The 13,694-nt window shown below is 47.1% G+C and overlaps 1 protein-coding gene across 1 annotated transcript in view; it reads right to left on the bottom strand.

Moving 5' to 3' along the window:
• RFC1 (replication factor C subunit 1) overlaps positions 1-13,694 on the bottom strand; it is a 1,503,724-nt gene that overhangs the window by 273,177 nt on the left and 1,216,853 nt on the right. Inside the window, exons 17-19 of the mRNA XM_069631787.1 lie at positions 5,480-5,617; positions 4,506-4,601; positions 4,260-4,358 (exon numbers count right to left, since the gene is read on the bottom strand). Coding sequence (XP_069487888.1) covers positions 4,260-4,358; positions 4,506-4,601; positions 5,480-5,617 — 333 coding nt within the window. The remainder of the gene's footprint in view (positions 1-4,259; positions 4,359-4,505; positions 4,602-5,479; positions 5,618-13,694) is intronic.

Below are 13,694 nucleotides of genomic sequence, written 5' to 3'. Positions count from 1 at the left end.
TTGTAAAAGTATATAATTATTTATTTAAAGACACACTTGTAAATTACACCAGCAACAAAGAGGTAAGTAAATTCAGCACACAGTCACTATTATAGATATACAACCCTAATTACTTATTAGACAAGTCTTAATGAGAAACACCACTTATTTTCAGACAGAGGTGAGAGCTTAACATAAGATGGCACTCTAATAAAGCTATTAAAAAGGCAGAGTTATGGAAGCACACAAATTTCAATACTTTTAAAAGAACCACAGTAAGGCAGGATAGGCAGAGTTCTACTGGAGAGCAAGGAAGTCAATTGCAAGGCCCACTCTTGGAGAGAGCAAGCAGAAGGGATCCGGGCTCACACAGTGGGGTTATGCCCAAAGAGTCTTGTAGATAGTTTGCACACAAAGAATGTAATTAAAGTCAGGAAAAGTTAGCTAGGTTGTCCGAGGCCAGCCCAGGTTAGAAAGTCGAGGCTTTACTGTCACCCCGAACGATCTGTCGCAAGGGAAGCCAGGCGGGACACAGTACCTTAAGTGTGAAGGAAGCTCCAGCGGGGGCAGTTGTTCCTGGCAGCGGGTGCAAGTCGGTGTTTCGTCCAGAGGAAGAGGAGGTCTCACCGTGGAGGAAAGATGAAGGTCGTTGCACTGCCAGGGAAGAAACCAGCCGCGGAGTCCTTCGGTTAAAAGGTACTACCCTTCGCTTCGCCACGAGATGCTCCAGGAAGGTGAAAAGAAGGCAAAACTGGTTATCCCCACCAGTCAAAGGAAGAAGACTCTCCGGACTGGAGAGCGCCTCTGTCGTCGGGAAAAGTGGTGAGATGGTTCAGCAGGGCTCCACCGGTGGTGTCGTCGTTGCAGGTCGGCTCAGCTTCTCCCTCCTCGGATTCTTAGGTCCTGTGGCGACTTCTGAAGTTCCAGTCCCCAAAGCCCTGCTTTTATGCAGCAAACCCCCATTCATTCAGCCTAGCTGTCAATCAAACATGCTAAGTGGTGTGCCGGCCGGCTCACCACTTGGGCCAATCACATAAGAGTGCGACTTGAGTTGCCAAGGCAACTCAGTCCAGGGTGCCTAAACCCCCTCCCACACCCCCCTGTGGTACCCAGACAGAGTGGCACCACTTTTGGAGGCTTCTGTGGAGAAGCCCGCCAAAAAGTGGAACAAAGGGCTCGACTTGGGTTGGAGTCACAGAAGAGAACACAAACGCCATTTTAGAATCGAGTTCTGGCAAAAAATACCAACCGGTGAATTCATATTAAATAAATAAACCAGCGGTATGTTCGAGGCTATAGGAATTAAATAATTAAAGTTGGTAGCCTCGAACAATGGGAAAATCCCATAGAGATATATTCGCGGTCGAATATAAAAAGTAGTGTCCTCTGCCACCAGCCAAAACTCGATCAGGGGGGACGGAGACGTGCCCCCTCGAACAACAGACCCTGGGGCAATCGAATTGCCCTGACCAGTACGTCCACAATATGATGGTTTGTACTGGTTTCTGTTCATAATTTGGGACTTGTAAAGCCAATGGTGACTTCACATGCCCTGGGAGACAGTCGTCCTCCCAGGGTATGGAGTCTATGGAGTCGCTACGACACCCCTGGGTTACGGCACGGAGGGTGCTGTGTAACCCACATCAAAAACACATAAGACCCTATGGAGTAAAAGACCCCATAGCCCATAAAACACATGGAAAGACAAAGGAACACCTCAAATCATGTCTAAGAGTGGGAGTAAAAGAGTCTCGCTCTTAGCAGGAGAAAGAAATAAACCCCAAAAATCCAGCAACGCTGATGGCGGACTCACTAGGTTTGGGAAATTAGCCTTTACAGAGAATTCTCCCTAACAGTGTTAACCGGGATTCCTCTTATATCACTAGCAGTAAGAGTAAATAATGTCCCATCTTCCTTATAGTCGTTTACGTACATTATTTTTTTTTTTAATATGACAATTTGTTTAGTTTCTTGTAAAGGAAAAGACCACAATAACATAGCCCTTGGTTACCCAATTCCTGACTGGACTTTTAGTGTATGACAAATATCTTCGTGCCCCAGTAAGGGAACCTTTCCGCAGAGACCGAAGCCTTCAATGTCTCTGTATGCTTTGATGTTTTGGAATCGTGGACTAGCTGTGTGATGGTGCTTGTGTTTTGGGCGATGGGGATGAGCAGCCTCGTGGTAGACAGATGTTTTATCCCCTGGTTTGTCGCAAAGGCAGGTCTTCGGAGCTGGGGGCTGACTCCTTGGCCTTGCCTGTAGGCGCCTCAACACATGGTTGCCCAGGGACGATTCTACTTGGAGAACCTACCTCGTGGTGCTGGCTTTGCCCTGAACTGATTCAGCCTGCATGGTGTAATAAGCACAGCATTTCTTTCACTGATCTATCAGGGTCTTTGGCTTACATTTTATACATGCTCGACCGTGTTCCTTGTCGTGATCCTGCAGAAAACAGTTGTTGCAAACCAGGTGCGCATCTTTCCAGGGGAATTTGGAGTTACACCAAGTGCGGAATTTGAAAAGGGTGTTCTCCATGTAGGGGTCAGGAATCGATCGAAAGCAGAAAAGGGTAAAAGAAAATAAGGGAGGCATTCTCTAGGGCATACTTGCCAACCCTACAGATTTAGGCATTAGGCTACTGCTTTTTAGCAGTCCTACCGCCTCCAGATTTCAGTGACAGATCCTACTGCTTTTTATAGTGGCAAGTAATTTATGTGACTCTAAGGCAGGTTCCAAGACAAAGCATGCAACACATTCCTTAGTCTGTCTGTACAGTGGGCTGGTAGGTGAATACTTTGATTGGGCTCAGACCAATCCACTGACCGGACAGCTACTTGATTCTGTCCTGCACTCTTGCCGGGGCAACCCTTAGGTGAACCACCAGTGATGGCAAGTGGCAGAGTGCAACACCATCACACAGCATCTGCCTATCATATCAGACTGAGGGGGGTATCAGTCTCCATGTCATTCAGTGTTCAACTTGCAATAAATATGTACTGCCTAGGCTGCTGCTGCTACAGAGCAGTGTGTGGGATTATCTTCTGTGAAGTTAGGTAATTGAATTTGGTGTTAAGTTACCTCAGAATGATACATTTTTAACATTTGAACATCTATCCATGTTGTGCTGTTTGATGGGTTGTGTATTTTAGAATGCTTCAATGATGCCAACAATCTATGTTTTGCATTTTCTTGTGATGTCGTTGTTATAGGAATTATTATTTCTGAAACTTGAAAAATCCTACATCTTTTTGGTCACAGAATGTTGGCAAGTATGCTAGGGCTCCCCACACTCTCCCCACTGTACGCCGAAGAAAGAAGAACAGTCAGGCTTCATTACTCTGCTAGTCGGTCGTCCAAAAACTTGATATCATCGTGCGACGTGGTGTCGGAAAGTGTGATGACTTTCTACGCATTTCCTGTTGTGTGGGGATAGTATTCAGGAACGCCGTTGGAGGCGGTCTGTTTCATAATTGGATAAACAAGATGCAATACTTGGAGCCAGCCGCTAGATGGCCGCCTATGCTAAGCATGTGAATCTACGAAGATTGACAGGCCTCGGAAGTAGTTTTATTCTTTATCTGCGCTTTCCTTCTTAGGAGTCCTTTGGGACACAAGGAGAACATTGAAATAGGAGAAGCCAGAATCAGCAATACTCTGTGGCTGTCTCAGTGCATTGCTAGCGCCTGTTAATCAGTACCACCACAAGATGGCCATTGATAGTTACTGCCTCCAAAGCAGTTCCCTTTCTCTCACACTTCCACCAATTCTGCACAGCCTACCATAAGGCCGAGGACGCTCAACATATCCCAGTCCCAAGATATCCCAGCCCAAGGTTGAACCGCAGTGTTAGCACAACATTGCATTGTATAGCGCAGCACAGTGCACTAGGTGTACAAAGGCTGCTGGGGAACTTCATAGAGATCCCCATACAGGACAGGCACAATCTAAGGAAGACAGGACACTGTTGTCCTTACAAACACGCCACCCTCAGCGATAGTGCCCAGCACTCCGCAGCCGAGGGGACACAGCGACCAGCCAACACGCCATCCACTGTAACGCGGCTAGTGGGGTAAAGTAGGGCCCAAGAGCAAGCTCACCCAACCCTCGATTGAAAAATGCACAGGGGATTTAACAAAGCAATGAAATGTCAAGCATCTTAAAACAGTCAAATATATGCTACAAAAGCCCTATTTATCACAGAGTCAACTGCACACAAATACTACCATCATGAATATATCAATGCTACATTAGTTTCAAGAAGTGCCAACCATTCTCACCATTTTAATATCCTTCCTGGCATTGTTGGCATTGCCTTTGGCCTCGTCATATGTCAGTGCTTTATTCCTTGCACACCACATACTAAGGTTATGCAATACCTAGAAAGTAAGCAAAACAATAAAACTTTAGTGAGGTTACTGGTCAGGATAGAACAAATTATACCCGAACAAGGACTGTTCAAAATGTGAAGAGTTCATATATCTTAAAGTCCTGCTATTGTCTAGTGGGGCAAAGTTAGAACTGACCTGCCGAATATCTTGATTGGCTCCCAAGATGATTTCATTCATAGCAGGAGGCGGGATCTTTAATCCTTCCTTAAAAGCAATGGTCATCATAGCACCCTGTGGTAAACAAATGTCCCAAAGAGAGGGTAATGAAACACATGTTTGGGTGGAGAAGGATAAGGTGCAACGCTGAAGGCAACTCAATGCAGAAAATACACTTAGCAAAACAAAGCTACGCAAAGAATGAACATGTTTAATACTTTTTGCTTACAACAAAGGTCTAAAAGCAAACTATTTAAGACACATGTAGGCATTTAGAAATCTATGCAGCTTCTAAATATAGGCCAGATCCCCATTAGTATAGAACAGATTTAATCTAGTTTAAAACACTCCCCCTTTCACTTTTCCTCCTCTCTCCAATTTTATTTCGTGTGAAGATTAACCCAAACAAGGACTCTGTCTCTCCTCTTTCAGGTTAACCAAAGAATGCGGTCCTCAATATAATGCCCCTCTTGTTCCCATCCGAAACCCCGGAAGTCACCTCCTCAAGGTCTATTGATCCAAGTGGCAACAAGATGGAGGTTCTTTCATTGCTGCATTGAGAGTACAATGTTTGAAAGCTTATTCATTTCCCTTCATAGTTCTACAATGCAGGTGAATAACCATCACCTACTCCAGATTACTTTCTGTTATCCCATGTGTTTTGTATGAATATTTATGTGAACATGTTTTTATAGAGTATGCACTAAAATGTGTCTCTAATTCAGCTTCAAAGCATGCTGGACCCGAGGCGCTGTCACCCAGCAGAAATATATGCGAGCCGGGTAAAAGTATGGTCGACTCACTCAACCGCCCTCCAAAAATGTTCAATATTTTACATCTTAACACAAATTTGTGCATAGTTCCACCCATTGTGTTTGTAGTCTCCAAACTAACCTTTTATTCCACTATCTGTTCAAATAATGTGCAGACATCTTGGATATGAAAGTTCCTACCTTGATTTGTTCCACTCGCGGCCTTTGAAAGCGAAGATCAAAGCAGTAATTAGCAAGGGACCGGATCTTGGGATGGTTTCTGTCATTACACATACAGATTATAGGGATTCTGGAATTTTTTATTAGACCAATTAATTCCTAAAAAACGAAAGCACAAAAAAAGGAAATGTGCATACAAATCTTAACAGAACGAAATAAACTGATAGGAATTGATGGACATACGCACATGATATGCACAGTACACAAATTAGATTAAAATATTTGCCTCTCCCATCTTCTTTAACATGGGTACACTGCAAGCTGGTTTCCTTAGAATATTATTTGCACCACACAAGCTGCATGCAGATCAAGGAAGTTGAAGACTAATATACTGAGTACACAGAAGAGTAACACTTTTATTAGCGATTAAAAGATATTAGAAATGTCATGGGAAATTAAAAAGTATATGCCTACTACTGGTTACTTCTGCAGAGTGCAACACTTGCAGCATGCCACAAATGTTCACGTGGTGGACATTGCCCGTTTATTTCAGTAACTTCCCAGGCTAGAGAACAGATAACTGGACTTTGATCTGCACCAACAACCTCTCATGACTATGCATCAGTCAAATATGAAGGGGATGTTTGCCTGGTCTATATCCTCAAGCCCTGGGAGAGCATATCTCTTCGTTCTTGGACTTCTCGTCTCATGAATTCGTGTGCAGGGTTTTGCTTCAGGTTTATCCTTCTGCAGTTTTGCATGGAAACAACTAATATTCAGCCTTTTCGCAATACCCACAACTATATCCTCGCTCTACAGTACGATTAAACACATGTGGAATCACTGTGATTTAGCAATTATGGCACAAGACTTCCGGTGAGCAAATCGGCGGTCCACCTAGCTTTTAGAAACATACACCACTTCGAGGTGCCAAGATTCCAAACTTGCACAAGAGGCAAAGATATTGGGAAGGTGGCCACTTGAGGTCTGAAGAGTAAATATGTTGTTCTTGCAAGACTGTTGCCACCCGGTATGTCAGGGAGACCTACATATGACGTGCATTAGTTTTGCTGGGACACAGACTCCCGTCTCCCGCCACCTTCCACTGCGGGGTTGCAGGCAGCAGAGTTTGAGAAGGTTGCATAAAGTGTTTTCAGTTACAGCTGCTGTTTTCGTGCCCCTTTGTAGTAGATGCGGAGATGAGAACATTATTTTGGGATGCCCCATTAAAGATACACCTGCAGCTGGAGTGTGGCAATCCTACCTCCAGACACCCGAGACAAGTTGTTTGTGGTCAGGGACAACATATTTTATAAACTACTTTGTACACTGTACAAGTAGGCTTTGGTATGGGGGGGCATGTTATTTGAGTGGGTGTCGGCTATAAGGAAATTCTGTTAAAAAGTCAGTAAGGATCAAATGTTTGCACTTGTGATTCACATTCTGTTTAACATTACATTAGCTTTATTTATCATTACTCACGTAAGAAAAAAAGTTCCTGAGGTGGCAGGTTAGTGATGCTGCCTATTGCAACCCTACACAGTCACACTTCTTTGCAGCAATGTTCGGTGTAGACACGCCCACATCAGTGGGAGCAGACTAGCATGTTGCTGCGGAGGAAACTCCAGATTCATTTGCATATCCAAGCACATAAGCACATGGCTGGAAGCCGCGACTTGGTTTGCCCCAAAGAGCTCAAGCTGGAGCACAGTTTAGGACTTAGATTGGAGCAGGATTCATTTCGATTGAAGTTGTAAGAGAGTCTCGGTCTGTGTATATGCAGTTGGTATCTTGAATTTGAGCTGCTCATGTAGGTTTAGAGAAGCAGGCAGGAGAGAGACAGGACTGCAATATTTCCAGGCAATAACACATAACTGGAGCTAGAATGGGAACTGTGGTTATAATTTTGGAGCTTCATGGTGGTAGAATGCACACGTTTTAAGTATGTATGTGCAGTTGGTGGCGCCTCTATCGGAAGGTTTATTGGTTCTGTCTCTTGGTTGCCCACTATGGGTCGTTCTAAAATAAGGCCTTTTTTATGCCACCATTATTTCAGAGCTGGCTCTACTGGGGTAGTGCCTTGTCCACCCTGCCCATCCCAACCAATTATTTCTATCTGGTACCCCACCATACCGCTCCCTCCTTCCTGCTTACCTGTCCATACTGCGCTAGTGCGCTCTCCTTTTGTGTGTCATGACTTGTGTGGGCTATGTGGGAGGAACGGGGGGGCGTGGCCAGCGCGCATGCTGTAAGGACGCGCACTTGTGGGGCTCCTGCCCGAGATCCTACAACGGGTGGACTCATGCCGTAAAAATAACAAACTGCAACGGCAATAACATCTGCGGGAAGGGGAACCTCTCCCCCTTTGCTCGACGCCACTCCAAAACGAAATCGGAACCGGCAAAGCCCTTAACGGGGCAGAGAAAGAAGCGCTCCTCTGCCATCCAAGATGCGGCACCCGCTGCACTCACTGGCGCCGATGGGACCTGGCGCTCCTGAGCAGCGAGACCTTGACGAGACGGGGAGGAACTGCCCTCCACCTGCCTGCGCCTTCCACACACGGCGAGCGGTGCACTGATTTGGCCCTGATCCCGCAACAAACAATGGCGACGCCCCGGTCCTCGGGAGGAGTCGGGACCCGGAGGCTGCCTGCAACTGAGGAAAAGGCGGGCCCCTGGATCGAGCGAGAGGTGGATCACAGACAGAGACTTCTCTATGCCACCTGATGCCGGGAGTGCAGGAGGCCCTCGTCGGGGAAAGCAAACAGCAGAGTGTGGTTGCCTACGGAGACCCAGAGACACAGCTCAGCGACACTGCTCAACGGGACCCACGACGAGGACGACACCAGACCACGGAGGGAGTGGGACGTGGCCTGAGACCCAGACTGGGCCTCCCCCTGAAACAAACAGTGAGTTCCTGAACTAGACCCTTCTCCCAAATTGACTCTCCATTAACAGACCCGGGGGCAGGCTGGGCTTATCGATCGGTGCGCGGGAGGGGACGAGAGGCCTGAGCAGTCCATTAAATTAAGGGCCGGCACAGCAGGGGCAACTATTAATTTGCGAAACAGAAGGACCAGCACAGCGTTATAGAGGGCACAGTGTGAGGCCCCACACAAAATTCAAGTACCAAGCGGCCAAGCCGAGAAGCACATAGGGACCCCTTGGCTCACACAGGGCAGAGGAGAACGGACACACCGGGAAGGAGACACAACCGCAACACACCCTGAAGCAACGGGTGCGCGCATGAGGGCCCCTGCAAAACCTGCACAAGCCAGAACTACCGAATAGCGGCGCTAAGCAAGGCGGCAACTGCGTGCCCCGCACAGGGCCCCCTACGCATCCAATCTTAAGAGAGGTCCGGTAACCCACACACTCTGAACTGGAGACTCTCCTGACCCTGCATAACGCTAAGCCTGCCATTAATGACGGATCAAGGTGGAGCACAGTGCCCATACAACCTGGCACGCACCTGGACCGATACAAGTGGGGATCTAAATAGCAGGACCTAGCCACGCACAATCATATAACTGTTGACTAAAGTGCCCTGCCCGGTAAGCAGCACCGACCAATCAGAACCACGAAACTGCCCATCAAGCAGAGGGAACAATGCACTGGACCTAGGGGGAGAGTTGTCCCCACCCAAATCCAAGACAAAAACAGAGACAATGGACTCCTACACGACAGTCAGGCCCCAGCAGCTGCCGCAACATGAAGCCACGGCCAATACAGAACCACCACAACTAGAAACAGAACCCAAAGACACGCATGTTCTCCAGGCCATCGCAGCACTACGCACTTCCATTGAAACCAAGATAGAAGAGGTAAGGGCGAACATGCAGTTTATGCGCCAAGATGCTCGCAATCTAACGGAACGAGTGAACGCAAACGAAGCCACCCTGCAGGACAATGTTGCAAACACCTCAGATCTAAAAGCAAAGGTTCTGGATCTGGGGCTGAAAGTAGTGAGGCAAGATCTGAGGATGCAGAGGGGCGCGCACAGCGCAATAACATTAGGATTTTGGTTGTCCCTGAAGACATGGAGGGCCCGGACCCAACAGAATTTGTAGAGACAATACTGCAACAGGAAATAGGGGCGGGAAAACTCTCGCAGGGGTTTTCAGTGGAACGTGCCCACAGATCCCTCCAAAAGCGCCCCCGCCAGGCTCGCACCCACACCCGATAATAGATAAAATCCTACATTTTCGCGACAGAGAAACGATACCGCGATACTCCAGAGAAGGCGGGGAGATCAAAAGACAGGACTCCAGAATAGTGATGTACCCCGACTATACCCCCACAGTCCAACATGCCAGGAATTTTCTCATGCCGGTGAAAGCGAGGTTACGAACACTCAACCTGAAGTATATGTTGCTCTACCCATCTCACCTCAAAGTACTGTATAAAGGAAAAGCAATTTTTCTAGAGACCCCTGCCGCGGCAAACATGTGGCTTGAGCACAATAACCTAGAAGATGATGGAGAGGAACCACAAAAAAGCAGATAGAAGGATAAACAAGCAATGTGAACACGAACACCAACAGAAGGTCCTACACTGAAGCGTAAATGAACAATTGGATAGCACAAGGGACCATAAGAAGAGTATAGGAACATCGGGCAAGAGCACAAAGAACCACGAGCAGACATATCGTTGACCCACCCCCACGAGTAAAGTGCAGGTCGAATGCCTACACATTGCCCGCACCGAAAGGTCTGAAATGGCCCAGAAGGCTCGGGAGCCCCCGAGCGCTGCAAATTGGAAGCAACTGCTGGGGGCAGTTTGCAGTTAAAAGTTTGGTGTATTCATTCATCCGAATGAAAGTTATAAAAGTTGGTAAGTCTCCAAATTGCATTAAGATGACAGCAGGGGTAATGGCGGGAGATGGGGACATTTCGAGGACAATCTCCCTAGGAAATAGCGAAACCAGAAACACTGTCTCCGAGGCGACATGGCAGGGAAAATAAAGATAATGACATGGAACGTGAGGGGCCTTGGCACTTACCTTCGAAGGAATAGAAACAAGTCATATCTACACAGAAAAAGGGTGGAAATAGCATTACTACAAGAAACGCATTGCACTAAAGAGTCCATGGTCAAACTCCAGGAACACTGGGGCGGGGGTTCGGAACCGCTTACTCCAAGTATGCTAGGGGGGTATACACCTGGATTCATCCTCAACTCCCCTTTCGGCTATCTAAATTTGAAAGCGACCCAGAGGGCAGATATGTGATACTGTGGGGACACATTGAACAGCAAGAGCTGTGCATAGTGAACTCCTACTTACCCAACAATAACATCCCGGCTCACCTGACCTCGATGTACGCTAAAATCACACAATATAGGAATGGCTTGTTTATCTGGGGTGGAGATTTTAATTGCGTACACAACCTAGCACTAGATAGGTCATTACCATCACCAACAACCACATCGGCGGCCACGACAGCACTAAACAGTATGATAAACAGATTAGACCTGGCCGATATATGGAGGGAGCTTCACCCCTAGTCCAGAAATTACTCGTATTACTCGTCCCCACATGGCCTCCATATGAGGCTAGATTACGTCTTTGTGGGCAGCGAACACCTACTCCAGATGCAAGAGGCACAATATTTGGGGAGAACGGTCTCTGATCATTCACCTTTAGTAATAGAATGGAACCACACCGGCCCCAGGACCCCATTCCCAGGTGGCATATGCCGATAGAGGCCCTAAAAGAAAGCATTCAGAGATGAATTGCAGGACTCGATTGACGTCTACATAGAATTGAATAAGGGAAGCGTGGACCATGTGGGTACAGTATGGGAAGCCCTAAAAATAGTAACTAGGGGGTGATTATGGCAAAAGCAGGAGGCATCAGAAAACTATTACGCGAAGAATTGACTAAGGGGGAAGGTGAGATTGAGAGGCTCGGTACCGACCCCACAAACCAACAACAACACGAAGACAGGCTTAGAGCACTCTGAGACGAATGTTCAGATGCCTGGAACAGACTTGCCAAGTTTGACTATGCCACCAAAACAAACAGGGCACAGATAGAGGCGGATAGAGCCGGTAGGCTGTTGGCTTGGCTCTGTAGAAAGGAACACCCCAGGCACAACATCACTATACTACAAGACGTGCAGGGCAATGCACACCAGACCCAACAAGGCATAAACGACACCTTTAAAAACGACAATACACACTTATATTCTCACAGAAATAGGGTCCCCGCAGACCAGATAACAGACACATTGGAAGAGATAGGGTTGCCCAGGTTCTCCCCAGCACAAGCCGAAGCCCTAGAGGCAGACATCACAACAGAAGATATAGCTGAAGCAATTAAGGCACAAGCTACGTGCAAGGCCCCAGGAAGGGACAGGTTACCCTCGGAATTTTACAAAACCTATGGCCCCTCCCTGATACCATTATTACACGAGGTCTTCCAAGAAACGTACGAACGTGGAGTCCTAGCCGATAGTATGAGAGAAACCTTAGGGATCCCAGTTCTTAAACCAAACAAACCGGCTGAGCACTGTGACTCATATCCCCCACTAGCTATGCTCAATCACGACGTCAAACTACTAACCACAATCCTAGCTCAGAGGCTGTCCAGGCTGAAAGGTGATATCGTACACATAGACCAATGCGGGTTTGTCCCAGGCCGGAACATGACCATGAATTTACGCAGACTTCAGCATATTACAAAACAGACAAGCATTGAACCCTACGCCTTACTATCGCTCAATGCCGTCAAGGCGTTCGATTCTATTTATTGGCAGTGGTTGCTGCCGGTCCTAAAGGAATTTGGATTTGGCCCCGGATTTATCAGGTGGATTAGAATACTACACCATGCCAAGTGCACGAGTAAAAACTGGGAGACACGTGTCGGAAGCCTGGGATATATGCAGAGGCACCCGGCAAGGCTGCCCACTATCTCCCATGCTTTACATACTGGGCCTGGAACCCATTGCCATTTATTTCAGAAAAAAATGTTTTGATGCCGGGATAAGGCTAGGAGGGATAGATCATATCATCTCGCTTTATGCGCACAATGTCCTACTGTATGTCAGGGACCCGCACCTTAATGTCCCAACCATGCTAGAAGTTCTAGACAACGTATCTAAAGTCTCAGGCATACAATTCAGCAGAGCGAAGTCCTGTTTATTCCCGCTAGCAGGTCTTAAGGATAACATCACAACGGAGCTCCCAACACTAGGGATACAATGGCAGACAACCACGTTCTGCTTCCTAAGTATCCAGGTCATGCACACTCCGCAACTGATGCACGAACACAACACAAATGCAGTAATACCCACACTCCGCAGATCAATGACCTTCTGGGCAAAGCTTCCACTATCAGTGATGGGGAGAGCTTCGATAATCAAAATGATTGTCCTTCCCAGACTCCTGTATAAATTTCAAAACGTGCAATATTACATCAAGAACTCATTCTTCCGCCTACTAGAGTCGATAATTTGCAAATTTATCTGGGGACATGGCAGGCACAAAATAGCGCATTCCACCCTAGTCCTACAATACGCCCAAGGCGGAATACAACTTCCGAACTTCGAAAAATACTACTTAGCTGCCCAACTCAGCTTTGTGTCAAAATGGCTAGCGGATGAGACCACATCCGAGACTTCCCTCCTGCAGCCCATGATCTCTCCGATGCCACTAAAAGAACTTAACTGGGCGCCACACCACCTACTGAGAACCATACCCTTCATAGCCACCCTGGGAAGACAAATATGGCAAAGAGTGAGGTCATTAAGCCACCTAACACACCTGTATTCCCCAGAAATACTGATGATCTGGGACTTGTGTAAAATAGACTCTGACCTACTACACCTCAGGGCTTGGGAGAAGAAAGGGGTTTACACAATGGGGAGAACTATACGAAGAGGACTCCTTCAGGGAGTTTAGTTCACTGCAAAGAGAAGATTGAATACCCGCTGGTCAATATCTATGGTACCGAAAGATTTGTGAAATAGCACGACACAAATGGGAAACTTGGCCAGAAGAACCTGAGTCGGATCCTCTCACAACTCTACTATACAATTTGGGTGAGGGACAGAGATTGGTCTCTCAGATATACACACATCTCAGTGATAACCCCAACCCAAAAGGAGGGGTAATGAAAAGCAAGTGGGAGACGGATACAGGACGAGAAATGTCGGAAGGGGAATGGAACAGGGCACAAACATTCCCCAAAGCCGTATCCAGAAACCACAGATTTCGCTTTGTACAACTAAACATCC

This window comes from Ambystoma mexicanum, chromosome 6q (assembly GCF_040938575.1).
Source record: "Ambystoma mexicanum isolate Mex_15411 chromosome 6q, UKY_AmexF1_1, whole genome shotgun sequence".
In the NCBI taxonomy this organism is placed as follows: Eukaryota; Metazoa; Chordata; class Amphibia; order Caudata; family Ambystomatidae; genus Ambystoma; species Ambystoma mexicanum.
Note: the sequence above shows the minus strand (reverse complement) of the source record. Positions and strands in the feature narration are given on the sequence as shown.